Here is a 26,658-nt window from a genome sequence, read left to right on the forward strand (position 1 = left end):
ACAAGGTAGCCCAGACGTTTTTATTAAGAAGCATATTCATCCTGGGAGTCATTCTGGAGAGGAGCCATGCAAATGTGTACAGTGGTACCATATGTACTACTATACACTCAATAAATATATCTGGCTTCCTTTCTTTAGGGCAAGAGGGCTGGGGTTGGAATCCTCAGCTAGGATTGAAAGGAAACCAGAGCACATAATGCTTAGAGCACATTCCTTGTGTGCATTATAAGAATCCTTGCATATTTACAACTATGCTCTGCATTAAGTTCTAGAATATTTATTAGTATATTAGAATTACCAAAGCACAGAGAATACCTGAGAGTTTCCTTGCTTATGAGAGAGAGAGGATATACCTAATGGTCAAATGGGCTTCCTCAAAAGATAGTAAGGTCACTGCCCAAGAGATGAATGACTGCTGGGCAGAAATGTGGCAGAAGTTAAAGAACATCGGGGAGCCTGGATGGTAGGACTTTGCAACCCCCCCCCCCCCATTCTAAAATTCTATGACTCCACCAAACTGGGTCTTTCACATGCTTATTTTATGTATAGTTCAGGGTAGAATTACCTCTTTTGAGCTAACTTTTCTTTCCAGCGCTTTGTTGTTTCTGTGTGCCTGTGTAAAAGGAAAGGAAAAAAAATATGATGAAAAAGGGCAATGTTCTCAGCTTACAGATAATAAAAGAAAACCCACCCTTGTACGATAAATTGTTAACAGCATGGAAGATGAAAGGCAAATTCCTTGATGTAGTCACCCACTGTATGACACCCGCACCTCTCCATTTCCTCATCATTTCCTTAATACTGATTGGAACACATTATTGGATCAGCTTACCTCCATTTCTTTTCAGAGAAATCTGTCTCAACGGTTTCTGGTGGACATTCTGTAGTATTAGCCAAAGACTGCTTGAATAAATCGGTTAGGTGGGCTGCAACTTTAAAAACAGATGCATTTAACTTTTATCCTCACTTCTTGACAGCCCAACACACAATCAGTACCCAATTACTCATTTCAGATGTTTTCTAAGAGCCTATATTGAGTCTATCGAGTGATTACTAGAATTTCCATGACCAAGCTATAATATAACAGGAAACCAGGTATCTCTATGAAATACCCTTTTAGAGAACACACATCTTATAGTCAAAATGTAAAATGTAAGTGACACCTCATTTGTCCCACATCACTGGGGGCATCAGTGTTCTACCTAACTGAATTTCTTCATATCTGAAGCACCAAAGCTCAATAAAATTAAACACTTGGGCTTCCCTGGTGGTGCAGTGGTTGAGAGTCTGCCTGCCGATGCAGGGAACACAGGTTCGTGCCCTGGTCTGGGAAGATCCCACATGCCCCGGAGCGGCTAGGCCCGTGAGCCATGGCCACTGAGCCTGCGCGTCTGGAGCCTGTGCTCCGCAACGGGAGAGGCCACAACAGTGAGAGGCCCACGTAACGCAAAAAAAAAAAATTAAACACTTTATTGAAATTGTTTTTCTAAAACGATATCTAAAGATCTAAACCTAAGAATATGAATATAATACAACAGTTATTTGATAATTTGGGCAGTGGTTCTCAGAGGTTATTCCAGAGAACATGGTCTTGGCGGGATGTTAACAGGAGATTAAAAAAGAAAGAAGGTTCCATGTTTCATGGTTATATGAGTTTGGGAAACACTGATTTTTACAAGGTTAAATATGTTTCATTACTGTAGAGCTTTTCTGGACCCTTAATTAGTTCATGTACCTTGTGGCTGTCTAAGAAAATAAGGCAATAGGCAGCATTATGCAAACTTATGTTAGCATAGAACTCACTTTTTTTTTCTGGAGCTGTCCCATAGACAAGTGTTTTAGGAAGTACTTTGGGGAGCATTGACTTAGGATCACCACTAGTAATGTGTCAGGGGCAGCTGTAAACATGCAAGACTCTGTTTGATTCCTGCATCTGTTTGTCTGTTTGAAAAATACGTTTGTCCTTCACTATTGGGCAGCCTGTGCATTTACCTTACAGTGATTGTTCCCTCACACCAGAGGTTAAAAATTCAAATGCTACAATGTAGGGTCACCAGATAAAGTATAGGGCATCTAGTTAAATTTGAATTTCAGAGAAACAACAAAAAGTCTTTAGTATAAGTATGCTCCATGTTATTTTGGGACATCCTTATAACAAAAAAATTTGTTGTTTGTCTGAAATTCATATTTAACTTGGCCTTCTGTATTTTTATTTGCTAAATCTGGCAACCGTAACATAAGAGGCCACCCAGGTAAAAGAGTGACAACAGAGTGTAAGGACAGGAGACACTGTGGCTGTGATGAATTCTTTTGTTCATGGCAGTTCTAAAGGGGCAGCTGATAATCATCTTCAGCTACATGTCACTGTGTGGTAATGGGACATTTCAAGATAAGGAAAATTCAGATACAGAAACAACAAAAGCAACTGTGCAAGACAACACTGTGGGGGACACACAAAACACATCTGTGGGCTGAATGGAGCCCGTGGCTGCCAGTTTCTGACTTTTGTCATATGACCAAAATAGAAAAGAAAACCCCAAACCACAAAAATTCCCCACTGCTTGTCTTCTGTGAACTATGAAACCATACAACCAAGTTTGTTGGGGCTGTATATTTCCCCAAATAAATAAGCTTTCCAAGAGTAGACTGCTTGGGCCACATATAGTGCAAAACAGTGCAAGGTTTTGGTGATACCTGTGGAGTTGCTCCAAAGTTCTGTGTGTGCGTGTGTGTGTGTGTGTGTGTGTGTGTGTGTGTGTGTGTGTATTGGGAGTAAAGTGTTGGTTGGTTGTTTCCTTCCTGTATGTTTGCTATGTTCTAAATGCAAGTTGAGGCTAACTTAAAAGCCAAATGTCAACTTCTATCATCCAACATGTGATAGTTAAAGATAAATTAGAGGCAGTCATGGTTTGAAGGATCTCACAATTTAGGCAGGAAAAAAATATATAAATAAATCATTACAATACAACATGGCCAATATGACAACAGAAATATGTACATGGTACTTTGCTATCAGATGAGAGAATAACTGAGAAGTGTATTTAAGATTGTTCCTTTGCAATCTGTAACTATTTTGCAGAAAAATATTAAATGTAATTACCTTCAGTAACACGACTTTCTGTAGTTTTCTCCATTTTAGGGAAAGACTGAAATGAAGATAGAGTTCCTTAATGATGATGATTATATTACATACAAAATTTACTTTGTTTAGAAGGATTCTTTATGTGATCAAATTGATCTTTTATGGAACTTACTATAAAATGAATTAGTTTTTTAATGCCAATACAAAAAGTGACATGATTTGTTTTAGTCATTTCTTTCACTTAGCAAATTTCTAAAAATGGAAATCATTTTAAGTGTAGAAGTTGATTTTTCTTCCTTCTTCCTATTTTATTCATTAATTCATAAGACATTTCAATGAATGTCAGTTTCTCTGAAGACAATAAAAACTTTTATTTAAGAGCCTTCAGAATTATTTATGATTTAAGGAAGAGCCTAAAAATCTTTTGGAAAATTCGATATATATAAGGGATCAGAGTTCCACAGAAATAAGAAATTATAAGGAGGGAGAAAATGCTTCATAGAAGTGGCAGAAACAGCTATTATTTACAATATTTTGTCTCAAAGCATTTAATATTGAAACAATAGTAAAACCACTAGAGTAAAAAAACATTTCTTTCTCACCATAACTAGCTTGAGGAGATCTGCAGCCTTGGCTTTCTCCTCCTCAGTTCTGGAATCTTTAACTCTCATTTCCTGTAGCTCATCTTCTTTCTTTAGAATATGGTTTATATAATCCTAAATCAGTAGAATAAAAGAGATCAATAAAATGCAGAAATATGGTAGAGAGAGACACAGAATAGTCAACATCAGCTTGAAATATTACAAAAAGGTTAAGAATATGTAAGTTCACAAGGCTCAACAACTAATTACTGGTCAAGCAATCTGGAAAGGCTTTTCCTTAATATGTTAATAAACAAAGACCTGAAAAGTCCAAAAGCGAAGCTTTAAGAGCCACAGGACATTAGAATTGTCTGAGGACCTCAGAGAGGCCCAGCTTCTCATTCAGTGCTCCAGTGTCCTCATCAATAAAATGGACAGAGTTGGGTTAGATGATTTCTAGAGTCCTTTCCAGGTATAGCCTTTATGATGAGATCTATGAATGTTAGTTACTCAGTTCATGCCTTTGCTTCCAAGAGAAATATACTTTACCTTTTGCATAAATATTTGATCTGTTTTCACAAATAACAGTCCCCTGCTGTATGCCAGGTATTGGGTATATAACCATAAACAAAACACATATGATACCTGTTCTGAGAGAGCTGACACACTTGACAGTGAGATGTTATAGATATGCTTATACAGTTAACTATACATGTACAAATTCTTAGACTATTTCCCAAAACCAACAATCCTTTTCTTCCTCTGACAAGTATCAAGTTAATATGCAGTTCTACCTTTTTCCAGAGGTTACTAGATCAGTTTTCCATATACTGAGAGAGGAGGAGGACGATATTGCAATCACATATAAAAGTTACTTATCTTCTCAATGTCTTTGGGGCCTCAATACTTCCTATACCTTATGGGAACCATTAAGCATTTTCTGCCTTTTCCACCTCTTACCCTCTAGAAGATTGACATTTACGTGTTGCATTAGATAAATATTGGCAGAATTACATAATTTCAGGTTCCTCAGGAAACCAAGAAGAATGATTGCTCTGTTCCTGATTCTTTTGGGTCAGGTTACCAGAATTCCATTACCTTCAGGGAAATCTGCAGTTTCAATTTCACCTCATTCTTTATGACCTCGTGCTGGATGAACTGGCGTATCTGTAGCACACTGGGGCTCTTCCGTATAGGGGCTGGGGCGCTCACTAACTGTTTGGACCCAACGTCGAGGCCCTTCCAAATCTGAGTGCCAAATGGAGGTCCTGGAGTTTTTTTCTATTAACGAAACAAAGCAAAAGAACCACCAAACGAGAATATTTTACCGTTAGAATTGTTTTTTCCACCGAGTACTTATTATGTAGACACTCTATGCTAGGAACCACTCATTAGGGAATACCACGGTGAAAAAATGTATCCCTGCCCTCAAAAAGGTTTGCAAATATAAGGGAAATTGGGAACAGAACTGGGCCAGTTTTCCTCTTTAAATATGTTACCAAGAATAAGGATATTTAAAAATCCTGTTGCCTGATGTCCCACTGGATAGCATTTAGGGGAATGCTAAGCCATGCTGTTGCCATGGTGAGGTAGCAGCAGCAGCCTCGGTTATACCAAATGCATGCAACTATTCCTTAAAATCCACAGGGAGCCTAAGGCACTTGGAATTAACAATCTTTAACTTTTTGGTTCCATGTTCATTTTGACCTGGAGAGATCCTTTGAGAGAGAAATCATCCCATAGATCTGGGAGGTCTTTGAGCTCATTCTAGATTAAGCATGCCACTAGAATCCTCCCGGGATCTCTTGGGCAGAAACATGTGCCTTGAGTAGATTAACATCTCTATGTTCTCCTTGTAATTGATTTTCAGGAGTGGTGTGCTTTGATGTGTTTCATTTTAAATTGCTCTTCAATTTCATTCCTTTTTACAGCTGAGTAATATTCCATTGTATATATGTGCCACATCTCTTTATCCATTCATCTGTTGATGGACATTTAGGTTGCTTCCATGTCCTGGCTATTGAAAATAGTGCTGCAATGAACATTGTGGTACATGTATCTTTTTGAATTATGGTTTTCTCAGGGTATATGCCCAGTAGTGTGATTGCTGGGTCATATGGTAGTTCTGTTTTTAGTTTTTTAAGGAACCTCCATACTGCTCTCCAGAGTGGCTGTATCAATTTACATTCTCACCAACAGGGCAGGAGGGTTGGGTTCCCTTTTCTCCACTCACTCTCCAGCATTTATGAAAAAAATAAAATAAAATAAAATAAATTGTTCTTCAGTGCCAAATGCCTCGTCAGTGATAGCTACTCAGAGGCTTGCCTGGGTGGCCACTCCACTGGGCATAGAAGGTCATAGCTATAGGTGCTATGGAGGAAGAGAATGAACTTCCTTCATTAATCTCAGGTGTGGTATATTATTTCTCACAGTGCAGTATTTTCAACTTGGAGATAGTTTTAGTAAACCATTTGGTGTGGTCTTTTCATTTTTCAGATAAGGAGTTAAGATATGCAGTGTGACTTTTCCCAAATCCCACATTAATAATTGATAGAGCCAAGACTAGAATTCAGATCATCTTCATTCACCATGTTGCTTATAGGCACCAAACTGAAATATAGGGTCCTGTGGGCAAGCACAGGTCACTACTCACACCCTGCTGGGAGCCTGTGCAACACACCAGGGCCAACTAACCCGGGAGAACACACAGCATGCCTCAGGCTGTTGCAACGTCACGCCAGCCTCTGTTGCCGCAAGCACTCCCGGCATCTCAATTGTGACTACCGTACCCTTCGCTCTCCCTGGCCTGAGTGAGCAAGAGAGCCCTAATCAGCTGCTGCTTTGACCGCCTACTCTCTGGCCAGGGAACAGATAACTGAGGGCAGCCTACATGCAGAGGTGGGGCCAAAACCAAAGCTGAACCCCAGGAGCTGTGCGAACAAAGAAGAGAAAGGGAAAGCTCTCTGTGCAGCCTCAGGAGCAGCAGACTAAACCCCTGTAATCAACTTGGTAAACCCTGCAATTGTGGAATACCTGAATAGACAACGAGTCCTCCCAAAATTGAGGTGGTGGACTTTGGGGGAAACTGCGGACTTGGGTTTGCTTTCTGTGTTTGATTTGTTTTTGGTTTTATGTTTATCTTAGTTTAGTTTTTAGTGTTTGTTTTCATTTGTGGGTTTGTTTATTGGTTTAGTTGATCTCTTACTTTTTTGTTTCTCTTTTTGTGAGTGTGTGTGAGTGTTTCTTTGTGTGATTTTGTCTGTTTAGTTTTGCTTTTACCATTTGTCTTGGGGTTCTGTCTGTTCGTATTTATTTTTCTTTTTGCAAGTGTGTTTGTTTCTTTGTGTGATTTTGTCTGCTTAGTTTGGTTGTTACCATTTCCTTTGGCATTCTGTTTGCTCTTTTTTTTTTTTTCTCTTCCTTTTCTTCCATGCCATGTGGATGTCAGGGTCTTTGTGCTCCAGCTGGGTGTCGGGCCTGAGCCTCTGAGGTGGGAGAGCCAAGTCCAGGATGTTAGACCACCAGAGACCTCCTGATCCCATGTAATATTAATTGGTGAGAGCTCTCCCAAAAATCTCCATCTCAACACCAAGACCCAGCTGCACCCAGCAGCCAGCAAGCTCCAGTGCTGAACGCCCCATGACAAACAACTAACAAGACAGGAACACAATCCCATCCATTAGCAGAGAGGCTGCTTAAAGTCATACTAAGTTCACAGACACTCCAAAACACACCACCGGATGCAGCAATGTCCACCAGAGGGGCAAGTTCCAGCCCCAACCACCAGAACACAGGCAACAGTCCCCTACACCAGGAAGCCTACATAATCCACTGAACCAACCTCACCCACTAGGGGCAGACACCAGAAATAAGGGAACTAGGAACCTGCAGCCTGAGAAAAGGAGGTCCCAACCACAATAAGTTAAACAAAATGAGAAGACAGAGAACTATGCAGCAGAAAAGGAGCAAGCTAAAAACCCACCAGAACAAATGAAGAGGAAATAGGCAGTCTACTGGAAAAAGAATTCAGAGTAATGATAGTAAAAATGATCCAAAATCTCAGAAATACAATGGAGAAAATACAAGAAATGTTTAACAAGGACCTAGAGGAACTAAAAAGCAAACAAACAATGATGAACAACACAATAAATGAAATTGAAAATACTCTAGAAGGAAGCAATAGCAGAATAACTGAGGCAGAAGAATGGATAAGTAACCTGGAAGATAGAATAGTGGAAATAACTGCCGCAGAGCAGAATAAAGAAAAAAGAATGAAAAGAATTGAGGACAGAATCAGAGACCTCTGAGACAACATTAAACGCACCAACATTCGAATTGTAGGGGTACAAGAAGAAGAGAAAAAGGACTGAGAAAATATTTGAAGAGATTATAGTTGAAAACTTCCCTCATATGGGAAAGGAAACAGTCAATCAAGTGCAGGAAGCGCAGAGACTTCCATACTGGATAAATCCAAGGATAAACATGCCAAGACACATATAATCAAACCATCAAAAATTAAATATAAAGAAAAAATATTAAAAGCAGCAAGGGAAAAACAACAAATAACATACAAGGGAATCCCCATAAGGTTAACACCTGACCTTTCAGCAAAAACTCTACAAGCCAGAAGGGAGTGGCAGGACATATTTAAAGTGATGAAAGGGAAAAACCTACAACCAAGATTACTCTCCCCAGCAAGGGTCTCACTCAGATTTGATGGAGAAATTAAAACCTTTACAGACAAGCAAAACCTAAGAGAATTCAGCACCACCAAACCAGATTTACAACAAATGCTAAAGAAACTTCTCTAGGCAGGAGAAACAAGAGAAGGAAAAGACCTACAAAAACAAACCCCAAACAATTAAGAAAATGGTAATAGGAACATACATATTGATAATTACCTTAAATGCAAATGGATTAAATGCTCTAACCAAAAGACACAGACTGGCTGAATGGATACAAAAATAAGACCCGTATATATGCTGCCTACAAGAGACCACTTCAGACCCGAGGAAACATATAGACTGAAAGTGAGGGGATGGAAAAAGATATTCCATGAAAATGGAAATCAAAAGAAAGGTGAAGTAGCAATTCTCATATCAGACAAAATAGACTTTAAAATAAAGATTGTTAACAAGAGACAAAGGACACTACATAATGATCAAGGGATCAATCCAAGAAGATATGACAATTGTAAATATTTATGCACCCAACATAGGAGCACCTCAATACATAAGGCAAATGCTAACAGCCATAATAGGGGAAATCGAAAGTGACACAATCATAGTAGGGGACTTTAACACCCCACTTTCACCAATGGACAGATCATCCAAAATGAAAATACATAAGGAAACACAAGCTTTAAATGACACATTAGACCAGATGGACTTAATTGATATTTATAGGACATTCCATCCAACACGAACAGAATGCACTTTCTTCTCAAGTGCACATGGACCATTCTCCAGGATAGATCATATCTTGGGTCACAAATCAAGCCTTGGTAAATTTAAGAAAATTGAAATCATATCAAGTATCTTTTCTGACCACAACGCTATGAGACTAGATATCAATTACAGGAAAAAACTGTAAAGAGTACAAACACATGGAGGCTAAACAATATGCTACTAAACAACCAAGAGGTCACTGAAAAAATCAAAGAGGATATCAAACTATGCCTAGAAACAAATGACAATGAAAACACGATGACCCCAAACCTATGGGATGCAGCAAAAGCTGTTCTAAGAGGGAAGTTTACAGCAATACAATCCTACCTCAAGAAACAAGAAAAATCTCAAATAAACAACCTAACCGTACACTTAAATCAATTAGAGAAAGAAGAACAGAAAACCTCAAAGTTAGCAGAAGGAAAGAAATCATAAAGATAATATCAGAAATAAATGGAAAAGAAATGAAGGAAACAATAGCAAAGATCAATAAAACTAAAAGCTGGTTCTTTGAGAAGATAAATAAAATTGAGAAACCATTAGCCAGATTCATCAAGCAAAAAAGGGAGAAGACTCAAATCAATAGAATTAGAAATGTAAAAGAAGAAGTAACAACTGACACTACAGAAATACAAAGTACCATGAGAGACTACAACAAGCAACTATATGCCAGTAAAATGGACAATCTGGAAGAAATGGACAAATACTGAGAAAAGTACAACTTTCCAAGACTGATCCCGGAAGAAACAGAAAATATGAACAGACCAATCACAGCACTGAAATTGAAATTGTGATTAAAAATCTTCCAACAAACAAAAGCCCAAGACCAGATGGCTTCACAGGTGAATTTTATCAAACATTTAGAGAAGAGCTAACAGCTATCCTTCTCATACTCTTCCAAAATATAGCAGAGGGAGGAACACTCCCAAACTCATTCTATGAGGCCACCATCACCCTGATACCAAAACCAGACAAAGATGTCACAGAAAAAGAAAACTACAGGCGAATATCACTGATGAACATAGATGCAAAAATCCTCAACAAAATACTAGGCAACAGAATCCAGCAGTACCTTAAAAGGATCATACATGATGATCAAGTGGGGTTTATCCCAGGAATGCAAGGATTCCTCAATATATGCAAATCAATCAATGTGATACAGCAAGCATATTAACAAATTGAAGGAGAAAAACCACCTGATAGTCTCAATAGATGCAGAAAAGGCTTTCAACAAAATTCAACACTCATTTGTGATAAAAACCCTCCAGAAAGTAAGTGTAGTGGGACCTTACCTAAACATAATAAAGGCCATATTTGACAAACCCACAGCCAACATCATTCTCAATGGTGAAAAACTGAAACCATTTCCTCTAATATCAGGAACAAGACATTGGTGCCCATTTTTATCACTGTTATTCAACATAGTTTTGGAAGTTTTAGCCACAGCAATCAGAGAGGAAAACGAAATAAAAGGAATCCAAATCAGAAAAGAAGTAAAATTGTCACTATTTGCAGATGACATGATACTATACATACAGAATTCTAAAGATGGTAACAGAAAACTACTAGTGTTAATCAATGAATTTGGTAAAGTAGCAGGATACAAATTAATGCACAGAAATCTCTTACATTCCTATACACTAGCAAAAAAAAATCTGAAACAGAAATTATGGAAACACTTCCATTTACCATTGCAACAAAATGGATAAAATACCTAGGAATAAACCTACCTAAGGAGACAAAAGACCTGTATGCAGAAAATCATAAGACACTGATGAAAGAAATCAAAGAGGATACAAACAGATGGGGAGACATACTATGTTCTTGGATTGGAAGAATCAACATTGTGAAAATGACTATACTACCCAAAGCAATCTACAGATTCAGTGCAATCCCTATCAAACTACCAATGGTATTTTTCACAGAACTAGAACAAAAAATTTTACAATTTGTATGGAAACACAAAAGACCCTGAATAGCCAAAGCAATCTTGAGAAAGAAAAACAGAACTGGAGAACTCAGGCTTCCTGAATTCACACTATACTACAAACTACAGTAACCAAGACAGTATGGTACTGGCACAAAAACAGAAATATAGATCAATGGAACAGGATAGAAAGCCTAGAGATAAACCCATGCACATATGGTCAACTAATCTATGAAAAAGGAGGCAAGAATATACAATGGAGTAAAGACATCCTCTTCAATAAGTGATGCTGGGAAAACGGGACAGCTACATGTAAAAGAGTGAAATTAGAAAACTCCCTAACACCATACACAAAAATAAACTCAAAATGGATTAAAGACCTAAATGTAAGGGCAGACACTATAAAACTCTTAGAGGAAAACATAGGCAGAATGCTTTATGACATAAATCACAGCAAGATCCTTTTTGATCCACCTCCTTGAGTAATGGAAATAAAAATAAACAAATGTGGCCTAAAGAACTTAAAAACTTTTGCACAGCAAAGGAAACCATAAAAAAGATGAAAAGACAACCCTCAGAATGGGAGAAAATATTTGCAAACAAAGCAACTGACAAAGGATTAACCTTCAAAATATACAAGCAGCTCATGCAGCTCAATATCAAATAAACTAACAACCTTGTCCAAAAGTGGGCAGAAGACCTAAATAGACATTTCTCCAAAGAAGATACACAGATTGCCAACAAACATATGAAAGGATGCTCAACATCACTAATCATTAGAAAAATGCAAATCAAAACCACAATGAGGTATCATGTCACACCGGTCAGAATGGCCATTATCAAAATACCTACAAAGAATAAATGCTGCAGAGGGTGTGGAGCAAAGGGAACCCTCTTGCACTGTTGGTGGGAATGTAAATTGATACAGCTACTACGGAGAACAGCATGTAGATTCCTTAAAAAACTAAAAATAGAACTCCCATATGACCGAGCAATCCCACTACTGGGCATATACCCTGAGAAAACCATAATTCAAAAAGAGTCATGTACCACAATGTTCATTGCAGCTCTATTTACAATAGCCAGGACTTGGAAGCAACCTAAATGTCCATTGACAGGTGAATGGATAAAGAAGATGTGGTATATATATACAATAGACTATTATTCAGTAATAAAAAGAAATGAAATTGAGTTATTTGTAGCAAGATGGATGGACTTAGAGTCTGTCATACAGAGTGAAGTAAGTCAGAAAGAGAAAAACAAATACCGTATGCTAACACATATATATGGAATCTAAAAAAAGAAAAATGGTTCTGATGAACCTAGTGGCAGGACAGGAATAAAGACGCAGACCTAGAGAATGGACTTGAGGACACAGGTCGGGGTGGGGGAAGGGTAAGCTAGGACGAAGTGAGAGTGGCATGGACATATATACACTACCAAATGTAAAATAGATAGCTAGTGGGGAACAGCTGCACACCATAAGGAGATCAGCTCTGTGCTTTGTGACCACCTAGAGGGGTGGGATAGGGAGGGTGGGAGGGAGGCTCAAGAGGGAGGGGAGGGAGGCTCAAGAGGGAGGGGAAATGGGGATATATGTATATGTATAGCTCATTTACTTTGTTATAAAGCAGAAACTAACACACCATTGTAAAGCAATTATACTCCAATAAATATGTAAAAAAATTGAAATGGCAAATCTGGCAAGATGCAGGACTTTACGATTCTTGCTCAAGATGTTTTCTTTCACTCTTTAAAAAAACCTTAGGTGGGCCTTTCTCTAAGCTGCCACAATTACAATGCTTACTTTTTAAAATTGCAGTTGCAGGTCCCTGTATTTAATATTTCACATTATTCTTACATACTCAGTTTGTGCATTAATAAATTGAGACTAAAGGGAAAGGGAAAGACCCAAGATTGTGTGTTAAAACTAACAAATAAATATTGGGAGAGGGAAGGTTTCTGTACTGCAAAGTATCAGTAATGGGCTACTCAAACTGAATATTTTCATATTATAGGAAGACGTTCAAGCCTGCGATGTAGGCTAAAAGAAATAAAACTGAGATGAACTAGTCAGGTATATTTCTCTAAAATCTACAAATATAAAACTCCTTGAGCCCATTAACAATTTACAAAAGAAGGAAAATATGTGAATATACAGGAGAAGAGCTGAACTCTGGTCCATAGATAGATGGATATGCAAATATAGTTACTTTATAGCAGAAAAATTTGTACCTCAACTGAGGGAAATGTCTCCCATGTCCTTGACTGGAGATTAGGAGGAACAATTGTATCTAACTCTTTCTTCATTAGCCATGGTGAAGCTTCATGGAAAGGGCGAAGGACAGTGATGCTCAGGGCACCTGGTTCACAGAGAGGTATCAGAGGATCATTTCTCTTTCAGAAATATTCTGAGAAATTCAATAGGTATTCACCAAATCGAACAAACACTTTTGAGAAGCCAGACACAATGACTATGCTTAAGGACCTTACAGTCTAACAAGAAAGGAGAGACGCAGTCATGGTAACACCTAAAACAGCTGGATTTAGATCACCTGAAAGTATTAATGGACACTTCACTGTCCTTCGGAAACCACATCCAAGCCCTGTCAGTTCTACCACTAAACATTTCTTGAGTTCATCTATCTCTTCCCCCTCCAGTGACCCTAGCTTAGACTATTCCCCTCAGAGCCATCCTGTTTTGGACTACAATGACAACTAACTTTTCTGCCCACATCTACTCTGAATGAACCCCCCTCCGCAGTCAGAGTGACTGATTATGCTAGCCCATGATGTAAAATCTTCTTTGACTTCCCATTGCTTATGGGATAAAACAGAGGCCTCACCCCTGACTCAACTTGCGCTATTTTCCCTTCTGTACTTTGCCTACTTTAGCCTTTTTTCCCCTATTCTCCAAAGCTTTAAGCTTCCTGCTTTGTATTGTCTTCCAAGAAAGCTCCTCCTCCTATTTTAATTAATGCCTACTTATCCAGTAGCTCTTGGCTCCAGTGTTTTCAGGGAAGCCTTCTAGACTATGTCAGGCTCCTCTGTTAGATGTTCTCATAGAATCATATTCCTTTACTTCATAGATCTTTTCCCAATTTATAATGATACAGTTATTTGTGTGATTATACATTTAATGCCTATCTCTCTCATTAAAGTCTAAGCTCTGTGAAAGCAGGGTCCATTGCGGTCTTAGCTCACCATTGTATTCCTAACACTCAGCCAGTGTTTGGCACATGGTGGTTTTTCACGTAGATGCTAGTTAAACAACTAACAAAGCAATTTGAGATGAATTCCTATTCTCTTACAGTTCCACACACAGACTGCACAACCAGTCAGCGCTCCCCACTCCCCATATTCACACAGAAAGAGCAAATTTATAACATCACACAATGTACATTGATACATTCAAAGATACAATTGTACATAGATGCAGGCATATTCATAAATGAGCACAAAATATATCCCACCAACCAGAGAAAAGATAAAAAGGAAACACACACATAAACCTAGATAGAGCACATTGCTTTGGTACACAGATAACATGAAAGTTTTTTTTTTCCTGTGTTTAAATACACGTTACATATACGGTGGCTCTTACTTAGTGCAATATATGTCTCTAACCTTTAATCACACACTAATTTCTTTCAAATTGATGAAAACATATAAATGCCCAATGAATATAATATGTAACTTATCCTATATTTCAGGTTGATTTTCTAACTGACACGTGAAATGTACTTTCTCCTCTAGTTGTACTAAATTCACCAAGGCAACACATTCAAAATGCTAAAAAATGAACTTATGAAAGATAACTCACTTTTGTTTTTCCCTACCAAGATGAAACAAACACATAAATAGGAACCTAGGTACATAACTAAACATACCTAACAGATATAAATGCAGATACAAATCTGCTTATAGGTAGTAGAGGGATCATACACAATTTATATAGGTTGATGCTTAGATTAAGCGTGGTACAAACATAAATCACTATAAATAGGTTGACATGGCCAGGTGAAAAGTAGAGTTGAAAAGCGAGCAAAGGGAAAAAAGTAGAGACGACACGGGGGTAGATTGGATAAGGAGGATGAGAGCTGGTAAAGGGACTCAACGAGTTCCAGTCTGGATTCCCTACCTGGCTGTTCCTGTACTGGCTCTTGAAGAACTACGGTAGTTGAGTCTCCGTATGCCAAGGAGAGGTATTCTTCTATGTCACTGTCCCGAAGAAGTTCCACTCCTGATCCATCAGCATAGATAATAAAAAACCTATTTGAAGAAATAAAAATCTAATCCCTTGACATATTCAGCTAAAATGCTCCTTGAACTTGGAATTGAAAATAAAAGTCATGATGTTATTTTTATCATATTACCTGGGGACATGTTCACCATAGATTTGCAGATGATTCTTACGAAGGTGAGTGGATGATAATGTGTCATAGCCTTCAGTTTTTGCATTTAAATCATCTTCCAAATTGTTTTCAGGTAGGATAGTTGATGCACTACCATCAGCCATGACCTAAGGGACATAGTATAGAAGCAACTAAAAGAAAAGAAAAATGCCATAAACTTACATTTCTTTTGATCCCATTTGAGAAAGCAGGTGATCTTTTGGTTACTCAGAAAATCGGGGATATTTCTTTGTAAGGAATTGTGCACTAAGTATAGATTGCATTAATAAAAGTGAAAACCTAGTAGCACATCTCCACTTACAAACCACACCTGGACTGTGAAAACAAACAGGAAGACAGACCTGAATACATTCAGAGGAAGGTGTCTAGGATGGTAGGGGACTCACTTATCTTCTGATGATAAGTTCAGGGAACTGGGAATTTAAACATGGAGGGAAGGCTATTTATGTGACGGTTGTCTTGAAATATTAAGAGTGACAGTATGGATTCTAAGCACAGAAATAGGACTCATGGATATACAGGGAGATAGATTGAGTCTCACTATGAGAAGAATTGTTCTAGCCATTACTACTGTCTAGCTATGGTGTGGTCAGGCTGAAAGGCCACTGAAGGGAATGCCCAAGAAGAGCACCAATGTCTAGAATAATGTTTGGCTTGCATGTTTCAACTCAGAGGGTTTGGGCTTTAGGTTTCAATTTCAATTTCTTGCACACTGAAATCTCTTAGCAGCCCGAACTCATGCTGTGAAGTTTCACTGACTTAGCACAGAAAAACTAAGTTGGATCAGGGCTTGTCTGCATCTCAAAGTTGGGGACTCTGTGGTACGGTTCCAAATCTAAAAAGTAACTTCACCACTCGCCGGACGACACATGAAATTCCACCGCTGGGTGAGGAGTGAAAAAAAAAGTGCCTAGAGAAGGGGCTGGCAAACATCTTTTTGTCAAGGGCCAGATAATAAATATTTTAGGGTTTGTTGGCTGTAGAGCTTCTGTTGCAACTACTCAACTCTGCCATTATATGCAAAAGCAGCCAGAGATAATATGTAAACAAATGAGCGTGGCTATGTTGCAGTAAAACTTTATAGTGACACTGAAATTTGAATTTCTTTTAATTTTTATGTGTCATGAAATATTCTTCTCCTTTTGATTTCCCCCAACCATTTAAAAATGTAAAATGCAGTCACTCTGCATTTTTAGCTCATGGGCCCATACAAACAAGTGGCCATGGTTTGCCAATGCCTGGCTTAGAGATAAGAGGAAGGACAGAGAAACAGAAGATGGAGCTCTACCACTGAATAGCTAAGCATCTCTCCAGGCTTCCCAACACCCCATCCTCAGCCCTACTGGAACCCTCACACTAACTGATAGCTCTCACTTTGGATTCTCTGCCTAGTTAAGCAGACTTGCCTGGTGCCCCATGTATTTTCTCTCACTTGAACCCAGATACAGAGCATTTATATCACTCTTCTTTGTTGGCATTATTTTTAGATGGTTAGTAACTTTTTTCCCTTTTGTTCTAATTACTTATTTGGCTTTAGCATTTCAACCATCCTCATTGTTGGACTTGCTATCTCCTAATGAAGTACACTTGAGAATTGAAGGTACTGACATTCATTGCTGCTGTCCAAAGTGTATTGGCAGTTAGTGGATAACTAATCCCAAGGCAGCTAAGATAAAATGCTATAGGGGAGCTCTCTCTCTTTTTTTTCTTTTCGGTACGCAGGCCTCTCACTGTTGTGGCCTCTCCCGCTGCGGAGCACAGGCTCCAGACGCGCAGGCTCAGCGGCCATGGCTCACAGGCGCCAACCGCTCCACGGCATGTGGGATCTTCCCGGACCGGGGCACGAACCCATGTCCCCTGTGTCGGCAGGTGGACTCTCAACCACTGCGCCACCAGGGAAGCCCAGCCGGGGAGCTCTCTTGTGTGAAATATCTCAAAAGCAAAGCCATAGCCTCTCTCTCCATAATAATGATGCACGTTACCTGAAAGGTGTTTCCTTCGGGATCCATGACCTCACAGATAACCTCTGATGTGTGCTTCATGATGTACCTGCTAGCTCTCAGCTGCTCACGTTTTTGAAAAGGATGGTATATATCACTGCTTGATTCATGGCAATATATAGCTGAACAGTCCCTATCAATATGAAGACAGCCTGTGTTTGGAGGTAACACCTGGAAGGGTAACAGGAAGAGAGATATTATTAAAAATTTCTTGTTTGATTTGAGGGACTTATAAAATCATTTAAGGAAAAAAATTATACATAGAACCCAGACACAAACTGTGTTTCCAGGAAGAAAACAAGAGAAGACTTAAGTTTTGGGAAGGACTACTTAATAAGGAGTCAAACTGATTAGGATATAATTGCTCCTGTGTCTCACATTTTGTCTACTCACTTTAATATTTCTTCCAAGTAATTGCTTTGTACCTTATTTCAGATGTTTAATATAAAATATTAAAAACATATTTTAACTTAAGTAAACACACTTGGCACTATTCAAAACAACTAGAATCCTTTTATGTTTTTCGGCAAGAAGCATCTCCAAGAGGGTAAAAGCTATGGGACAAATGCTTTTAGAAGCTTTTATTTATCGTTATTCCTATGGTGGCTGACACAGTCCTTAAGTAATAGCTTTTGTGTAATGACTTCTGGTTCAGATAGACTCTTTTTTTGAGATGTAATTCACATGTCATAAATTCACTTTTTTAAAGTGTATATGCAGTGGATTTTGTATATTCAAAAACTTGTGCAAACATTATCACTAACTCCATAACATTTTCATCACCCCCCAAAGAAACCCTGATGCCATTAGCAGTCACTCTGCATCACTCCCGACATTGACAACCATTGATCTGCTGTCTCTATGGATTTGACTATTTCAGACATTTCATATAAATGGAAGCACGTGACATGTGGCCTCTTCTGTCTGGCTTCTTTTACTTAGCATAATGTTTTCAAGATTCATCTATGTTGTAGCGTGTATCAATACTTCATTCTGTTTATTTTTCACCTGAGTTTAGATGTGTGAGATTTGGAAGTTTTTCTGCTAACATATCCAGACCTCCATAGATTCTGTCACTGAGCTCAAGCTTTTTCAATTTAGGTAGTTTGGGGAGATTTGAAACAGAAATCAAGCCTACATTTATTACACTGAGGAACTCTAAGTTCACAAATTCAGCCATTAAGCCCTCAATTTTCCCATCATTTGATTTGCAATTGTCCAGGACAAGTTCTCAAACAGCTGCCAGGGTTCAGTTCCTCAGCTCCAGATGGATCTTCCTCTTCATGTCCGTGTTTCTCTCTTCCCCCCTCTTCAAACTTAACTTTCCATGGTGGGGGCAGAGGGGGGAGAGGTGTCCCAGCCTGTGCAGCGAGGGCCATTGGAAGTGGTTGGCTTGTGGCAGACAGATCAAAACTACAATGAGGTATCACTTCACACAGGTCAGAATGGCCATCGCCAAAAGTCTACAAACAATAAATGCTGGAGATGGTGTGGAGAAAAGGGGACCCTCCTACACTGTTGGTGGGAATGTAAATTGGTACAACCACTATGGAGAACAGTATGGAGGTTCCTTAAAAAGCTAAAAATAGAGTTACCATATGATCCAGCAATCCCATTCATGGGCATATATCTGGAGAAAACTATACTTCAAAAAGATACATGCACCCCAATATTCACTGCAGCACTATTTACAACAGCCAAGACATGGAAACAACCTAAATGTCTACCAGCTGAGGAATGGATAAAGAAGATGTGGTACATATACACAATGGAATATTACTCAGCCATAAAAAGAATGAAATAATGCCATTTGCAGCAACATGCATGGACTTGGAGAGTATTATATTAAGTAAAGTAAGTCAGACAGAGAAAGACAAATATCATTTATATGTGGAATCTAAAAAAAAGATACAAATGAACTTACTAACAAAACAGAAACAGACTCACAGACTTTGAAAACAACTTACAGTTATCAAAGGGGAAAGGTTGGAGGAGGGATAAATTAGAAGTTTGGGATTAATATATACACACTAATATATATATAAAACAGATAATAAACAAGGACCCACTGTATAGCACAGGGAACTCTACTCAATATTCTGTAATAACCTATATGGGAAAAGAATCTGAGAAAGAAAGAATATATGTATATGTATTCACCTTGCTGTACACCTGAAACTAACACAATATTTTAAATCAACTATACTCCAATAGAAAATTAAAATTAAAATGTAAAATAAAAATTGAATTAAAATCAATAAAATCTAAAAAAACTTCATTCTGTTTTATGGATAATATTCCATTATATGGATATATCAAATTTTGTTTATTCATGAGTTGATGGACATTGGAGTTGTTTTCACAGTCTTGTTATTATTAAAAATGCTGCAATCAACAACTGTGTATAAGTTTTGTGTGGCTATATGTTTAATTTCCCTTGGATATCTACCCAGGAGTAGAAATGCTGGGTTGTATGAGAACTCTATTTTTAATTTTTGGCGGAACTGCCAAACTGTTTTCCAAAGTGACTGCACCATTATACATTCTCATTAGCAATTAATGAGGGTTTTACATTTCTTCACATCCCCACTAACTCTTATTACTGTCTGTCTCTTCAATATTTTGGAAGAGTTTGTGAAAGACTGTTCAGTGTTAATTCTTCCATAGATGTTTGGTATAATTTACCAGTGAAACAATCTGGGCCTGGGCTTTGCTGTCTGCAATTTTTAAAATTATTAATTCAATCTCTTTACTCGTTTTAGGTCTATTCTGATATTTTATTTTTTCTCGAGTTACGTTAGGCAGTTTGTGCCTTTCCAGAAATCTAGTTTATCTATATCTAATTTGTTGATGTATAATTGTTCACAGTATTTCTTTATAATCTTTTATATTTCTGTAAGGTTGGTAGTAATGTCTTCTCTTTCATTTTTAATTTTAGTAATTTGAGTCTTCTCTCTCCCCACCCCTTCTTTCTCCTTCTGTTTGTCTGTCTATCTCTCCCTGTAAGTCCAGCTAAAGATTTATCAGAGAACCAACTTCTGGTTTTGCTGATTTTTCTCTATTTTTTCATTTATTTCTACTCTAATCTTTACTATTTACTTCCATATGCTTGCTTTGGGTTTAGTTTGCCTTCTTTTTTCTAGTTTCTTAGGGTGGAAAGTTAGGTTATTGATTCAAGATCTTCATTTTTAATATGGGCATTTTGACATTTAAAGCTACATATATATATATATATATAATAGAGAGAGAGAGATTTAAAGATATATATATAGACATTTAAAACTATATATATAGCTTTTGCTGCTTCAATTAAGTTTTGGTATGTTAATTTTATTTTTAGTCATTTCAAAGTATTTTTAAATTTCCCTGTGATTTATTCTTTGTGTTATTTTTCATATATTTGTGCATTTCCCAAACTTCTTTTTGTTATTGATTCCATTATGTGTTATTTCATTCTGTTGTGGTAGGAGAACATATTTTGTATGATTTCAATCCTTTTTAATCCATTGAGACTTGTTTTGTGGTGTAACACATGGTCTTTCCTGGACAATGTTCCATTTACACTTGAGCATAATGTATTCTATTACTGAGTGGAGTGTTCTATACATGTCTAGGAGGTCTGCATGGTTTATTCTGCTGATTAAGTCTTATTATTCTCTTGATCTTATGTATTCTTTTATCCATTACTCCAAGTGAGGTACTAATGTCTCCAAATATTGTTGAATTGTCTATTTCTCCTTTTAAATATGCCAATTTTTACTATTTAACTGGACATGTTAATTTGTATAGTGCACAACTCTGGAAATACGCATGTGTTTTGGGCTCTGTTGTTAGTGTATAATATGTTTGTAGTTGCCGTCTTCTTGATGGAGTAATCTGTTTATTATTATAACATACCCTCTTTGTTTCTTGTAATATTTTGTTGTAAAGTCTATTTTGTCTGATATTTGTATAGCCACTCAAGTTCCCTTTCAATTACTTATTGCAGGTATATATTTTTTATCCTTTTACTTTCAACCTATTTGTGTCTTTCACCATAAAGTGTATCTCTTGTTGACAGCATACAGTTGCACCATGCTTTGTAATCCATTCTTCCAATATCTGCATTTTGATTGGGTTGTTTAATCCATTTATATTTAATGTCATTACTGATTAGGTCAGATTTGAATCTTCCAAATTTCTATTTGTTTTCTTTTTCTTTTTTTTTTTAAACATCTTGATTATGGTATGATGGCTTTACATTGTTGTGTTAGTTGCTGCTGTATAACAAAGTGAATCAGCTATACGTATACATATATCCCCATACCCTCTCCCTCTTGCATCTCCCTCCCACCCTCCCTATCCCACCCCTCTAGGTGGCCACAAAACACTGAGCTGATCTCCCTGTGCTATGTGGCTGCTTTCCACTAGCTATTTTACATTTGGTAATGTATATATGTCAATACCGTTCTATCACTTCGTCCCAGCTTACCCTTCCCCCACCCCGTCCACTCAAGTCCATTCTCTACGTCTGTGTCTATATCCCTGTCCTGCCACTAGGTTCATCAGAACCATTCTTTTTTTTTTTAGATTCCATGTATATGTGTTAGCATATGGTACTTGTTTTCTCCTTCTGACTTACTTCACTCTGTATGAAAGACTCTAGGTCCATCCATTTCACTACAAATAACTCAATTTCATTTCTTTTTATGACTGAATAATAGTCCATTGTAATATATACGCCACATCTTCTTCATCCATTCATCTGTCGATGGACACTTAGCTTGCTTCCAAGTCCTGGCTATTGTAAATAGAGCTGCAATGAACATTGTGGTACATGACTCATTTTGAATTATGGTTTTCTCAGGGTATATGCCCTGTAGTGGGAAGGCTGGGTCATATGGGAGTTCTATTTTTAGTTTTTAAAGGAACCTACATGCTGTTCTCCATAGTAGCTGTATCAATTTACATTCCCACCAACAGTGCAAGAGGCTTCCCTTTTCTCCACACCCTCTGCAGCATTTATTCTTTGTAGATATTTTGATAATGGCCATTCTGACCGGTGTGAGGTGATACCTCATTGTGGTTTTGATTTGCATTTCTCTAATGATTAGTGATGTTGAGCATCCTTTCATATGTTTGTTGGCAATCTGTATATCTTCTTTGGAGAAATGTCTTTTTAAGTCTTCCACCCACTTTTGGATTGGGTTGTTAGTTTATTTGATATTGAGCTGTATGAGCTGCTTGAATATTTTGGAGATTAATCCTTTGTCAGTTTCTTCATTTGCAAATATTTTCTCCCATTCTGAGGCTTGTCTTTTCATCTTGTTTATGGTTTCCTTTGCTGTGCAAAGCTTTTAAGCTTCATTAGGTCCCATTTGTTTATTTTTTATTTTATTTCCATTACACAAGGAGGTGGGTCAAAAAGGATCTTGCTGTGATTTAAGTCATAGAGTGTTCTGCCTATGTTTTCCTCTAAGAGTTTTTATAGTGTCTGGCCTTATATTTAGGTTTTTTTTTTTTTTTTTTGGTATGCGGGCCTCTCACTGTTGTGGGCTCTCCCATTGCAGGGCACAGGCCCCGGACGTGGAGGCTCAGTGGCCATGGCTCACGGGCCCAGCCACTTGGCGGCATGTGGGATCTTCCTGGACCGGGGCACGAACCTGTGTCCCCTGCATCAGCAGGAGGACTCTCAACCACTGCGCCACCAGGGAAGCCCACATTTAGGTTTTTAATCCATTTTGAGTTTATTTTTGTGTATGGTGTTAGGGAGCCTTCCAATTTCATTCTTTTACATGTAGCTGTCCAGTTTTCCCAGCACCACTTATTGAAGAGGCTGTCTTTTCTCCATTGTATATCCACGCCTCTTTTATCAAAGATAAGGTGACCATATGTGAATGGGTTTATCTCTGGGCTTTCTATCCTGTCCATTGATTTATATTTCTGTCTTAGTGCTAGTACCATACTGTCTTGGTTACTGTAGCTTTGTAGTATAGTCTGAAGTCAGGAAGCTTGATTCCTCCAGCTCTGTATTTCTTTCTCAAGATTGCTTTGGCTATTCGAGGTCTTTTGTGTTTCCATACAGATTGTCAAATTTTTTGTTCTAGTTCTGTGAAAAATGCAATTGACAGTTTGATAGGGATTACATTGACTCGGTAGATTGCTTTGGGTAGTATAGTCATTTTCACAATGTTGATTCTTCCAATCCAAGAACATGGTATATCTCTCCATCTGTTTGTATCATCTTTCATTTCTTTCATCAGTGTCTTATAGTTTTCTGCATACAGGTCTTTTGTCTCAAGTAGGTTTATTCCTAGGTATTTTATTCTTTTTGTTGCAATGGTAAATAGGAGTGTTACCTTAATTTCTCTTTCAGATTTTTCATCATTAGTATATAGGAATACAAGAGGTTTCTGTGCATTAATTTTGTATCCTGCTACTTTACCAAATTCATTGATTAGCTCTAGTAGTTTTCTGGTAGCACCTTTAGGATGCTCTATGTATAGTATCATGTCATCTCCAAACAGTGACAATTTTACTTCTTCATTTCCCATTTGGATTCTTTTTATTTCTTTTTCTTCTCTGATTGCTGTGGCTAAAACTTCCAGAACTATGGTGAATAACAGTGGTGAGAGTAGGCAACCTTGTCTTGTTTCTGATCTTAATGGAAAACGTTTCAATTTTTCAACATTGAGAACAATGTTGGCTGTGGGTTTGTCATGTATGGCCTTTATTATGTTGAGGTAAGTTCCCTCAATGCCTAGTTTCTGGAGAGTTTTTATCATAAATGGATCTTGAATTTTGTCGAAAGCTTTTTCTGCATCTATTGAGATGGTCATATGGGTTTTCTCCTTCAATTTGTTAATATGGTTTATCACATTGATTGATTTGCATATATTGAAGAACCCTTGCATTCCTGGGATAAACCCCACTTGATCATGCTGTGTGATCCTTTTAGTGTGCTGTTGGATTCCGTTGCCTAGTATTTTGTTCAGGATTTTTGCATCTATGTTCACCAGTGATATTGGCTGTAGTTTTCTTTAATTGTAACATCTCTGTCTGGTTTTGGTATCAGGGTGATGGTGGCCTCGTATAATGAATTTGGGAGTGTTCCTCCCTCTGCTATATTTTGGAAGAGTTTGAGAAGGATAGGTGTTAGCTCTTCTCAAAATATTTGATAGCATTCGCCTGTGAAGCCATCTGGTCCTGGGCTTTTGTTTGTTGGAATATTTTCTTTTTTAAAAAACATCTATGCGGTTGCTTCCTCCTAGCTATCTATTTTACGTTTGGTAGTGTATATATGTCCATGCCACTCTCTCACTTTGTCACAGCTTACCCTTCCCCCTCCCCATATCCTCAAGTCCATTCTCTAGTAGGTCTGTGTCTTTATTCCCGTCTGGCCTCTAGGTTCTGCATGACCATTATTTTTATTATTATATTTTTTAGATTCCATATATATGTGTTAGCATACGGTATTTGTTTTTGTCTTTCTGACTTACTTCACTCTGTATGACAGACTCTAAGTCCATCCACCTCACTACAAATAACTCAATTTCGTTTCTTTTTATGGCTGAGTAATATTCCATTGTATATATGTGCCACAAATCACAGTTTCAATTTCAGCACTTGTGATTGTTCTGTATATATTTTCTATTTCTTCCAGATTCAGTCTCGGAAGGCTGTGCTTTTCTAAAAATTTGTCCATTTCTTCCAGGTTGTCCATTTTATTGGCATATAGTTGCTTGTAGTAATCTCTCATGATCCTTTGTATTTCTGCAGTGTCAGTTGTTACTTCTTCTTTTTCATTTCTAATTCTGTTGATTTGAGTCTTCCCTCTTTTTTTCTTGATGAGTCTGGCTAATGGTTTATCAATTTCTTTATCTATTCAAAGAACCAGCTTTTAGTTTTATTGATCTTTGCTATTGTTTCCTTCATTTCTTTTTCATTTATTTCTGATCTGATCTTTATGATTTATTTTCTTCTGCTAACTTTGGGGTTTTTCTGTTCTTCTTTCTCTAATTGCTTTAGGTGTAAGATTATGTTGTTCATTTGAGATTTTTCCTGTTTCTTGCAGTAGGATTGTATTGCTATAAACTTCCCTCTTAGAACAGCTTTTGCTGCATCCCATAGGTTTTGGGTTGTCATGTTTTCATTGTCCTTTGTTTCTAGGTATTTTTGATTTTGTCTTTGATTTCTTCAGTGATCTCCTGGTTATTTTGTGTAGCCTCCATGTGTTTGTATTTTTTTTACAGTTTTTTTTTTTCCTGTAACTGTTATCTAGTCTCATAGCGTTGTTGTCGGAAAAGATACTTGACACGAATTCAATTTTCCTAAATTTACCAAGGCTTGATTTGTGACCCAAGATATGATCTATCCTGGAGAATGGTCCATGAGCTCTTGAGAAGAAAGTGTATTCTGCTGTTTTTGGATACAATGTCCTATAAATATCAATTAAGTCCATCTTGTTTAAAGTGTCATTTAATGCTTGTGCTTCCTTATTTATTTTCACTTTGGTTGATCTGTCCACTGGAGAAAGTGGGGTGTTAAAGTCTCCTACTATGATTATGCTACTGTCGAATTCCCCTTTTATGGCTGTTAGCATTTGCATCATGTACTGAAGTGCTCGTATGTTTGGGTGTATAAATATTTACAATTGTTATATCTTCTTCTTGGATCGATCCCTTGATCATCATGTAGTGTCCTTCTTTGTCTCTTGTAATAGTCTTTATTTTAATGTCTATTTTGTCTGATATGAGAATTGCTACTCCACCTTTCTTTTGATTTCCATTTGCATGGAATATGTTTTTCCATCCTCTCCCTTTCAATCTGTGTGTTTCCTCAGGTCTGAAGGGGTCTCTTTAGACAGCATATATAAGGGTCTTGTTTTTGTATCCATTCAGTCAGTCAGTGTCTTTTGGTTGGAGCATTTAATCCATTTACATTTAAGGTAATTATCAATATGTATGTTCCTATTACCATTTTCTTAATTGTTTGGGGTTTGTTTTTGTAGCTCTTCTCTTCTCTTGTGTTTCCTGCCTAGAGAAGTTCCTTTAGTGTCTGTTGTAAAGCTGGTTTGGTGGTGCTGAATTCTCTTAGCTTTTGCTTGTCTGTAAAGGTTTTAATTTCTCCATTGAATCTGAATGAGATCCTTGCTGGGTAGAGTAACCTTGGTTGTAGGTCTTTCCCTTTTATCACTTTAAATATGTCCTGCCACTCCCTTCTGCTTT

General features: G+C 37.7%; 1 protein-coding gene across 1 annotated transcript in view; it reads right to left on the bottom strand.

Moving 5' to 3' along the window:
- Positions 1 to 26,658, bottom strand: part of SPAG17 (sperm associated antigen 17) — a 219,757-nt gene that overhangs the window by 31,052 nt on the left and 162,047 nt on the right. The window contains 9 exon segments of the mRNA XM_065887534.1: positions 566 to 613; positions 833 to 932; positions 3,101 to 3,146; positions 3,685 to 3,798; positions 4,762 to 4,944; positions 13,273 to 13,400; positions 15,179 to 15,309; positions 15,414 to 15,559; positions 17,435 to 17,623. Of these exon segments, the coding sequence (XP_065743606.1) occupies positions 566 to 613; positions 833 to 932; positions 3,101 to 3,146; positions 3,685 to 3,798; positions 4,762 to 4,944; positions 13,273 to 13,400; positions 15,179 to 15,309; positions 15,414 to 15,559; positions 17,435 to 17,623 (1,085 nt within the window).

The sequence above is a fragment of the Phocoena phocoena genome, chromosome 1 (assembly GCF_963924675.1).
Source record: "Phocoena phocoena chromosome 1, mPhoPho1.1, whole genome shotgun sequence".
Classification (NCBI taxonomy): Eukaryota; Metazoa; Chordata; class Mammalia; order Artiodactyla; family Phocoenidae; genus Phocoena; species Phocoena phocoena.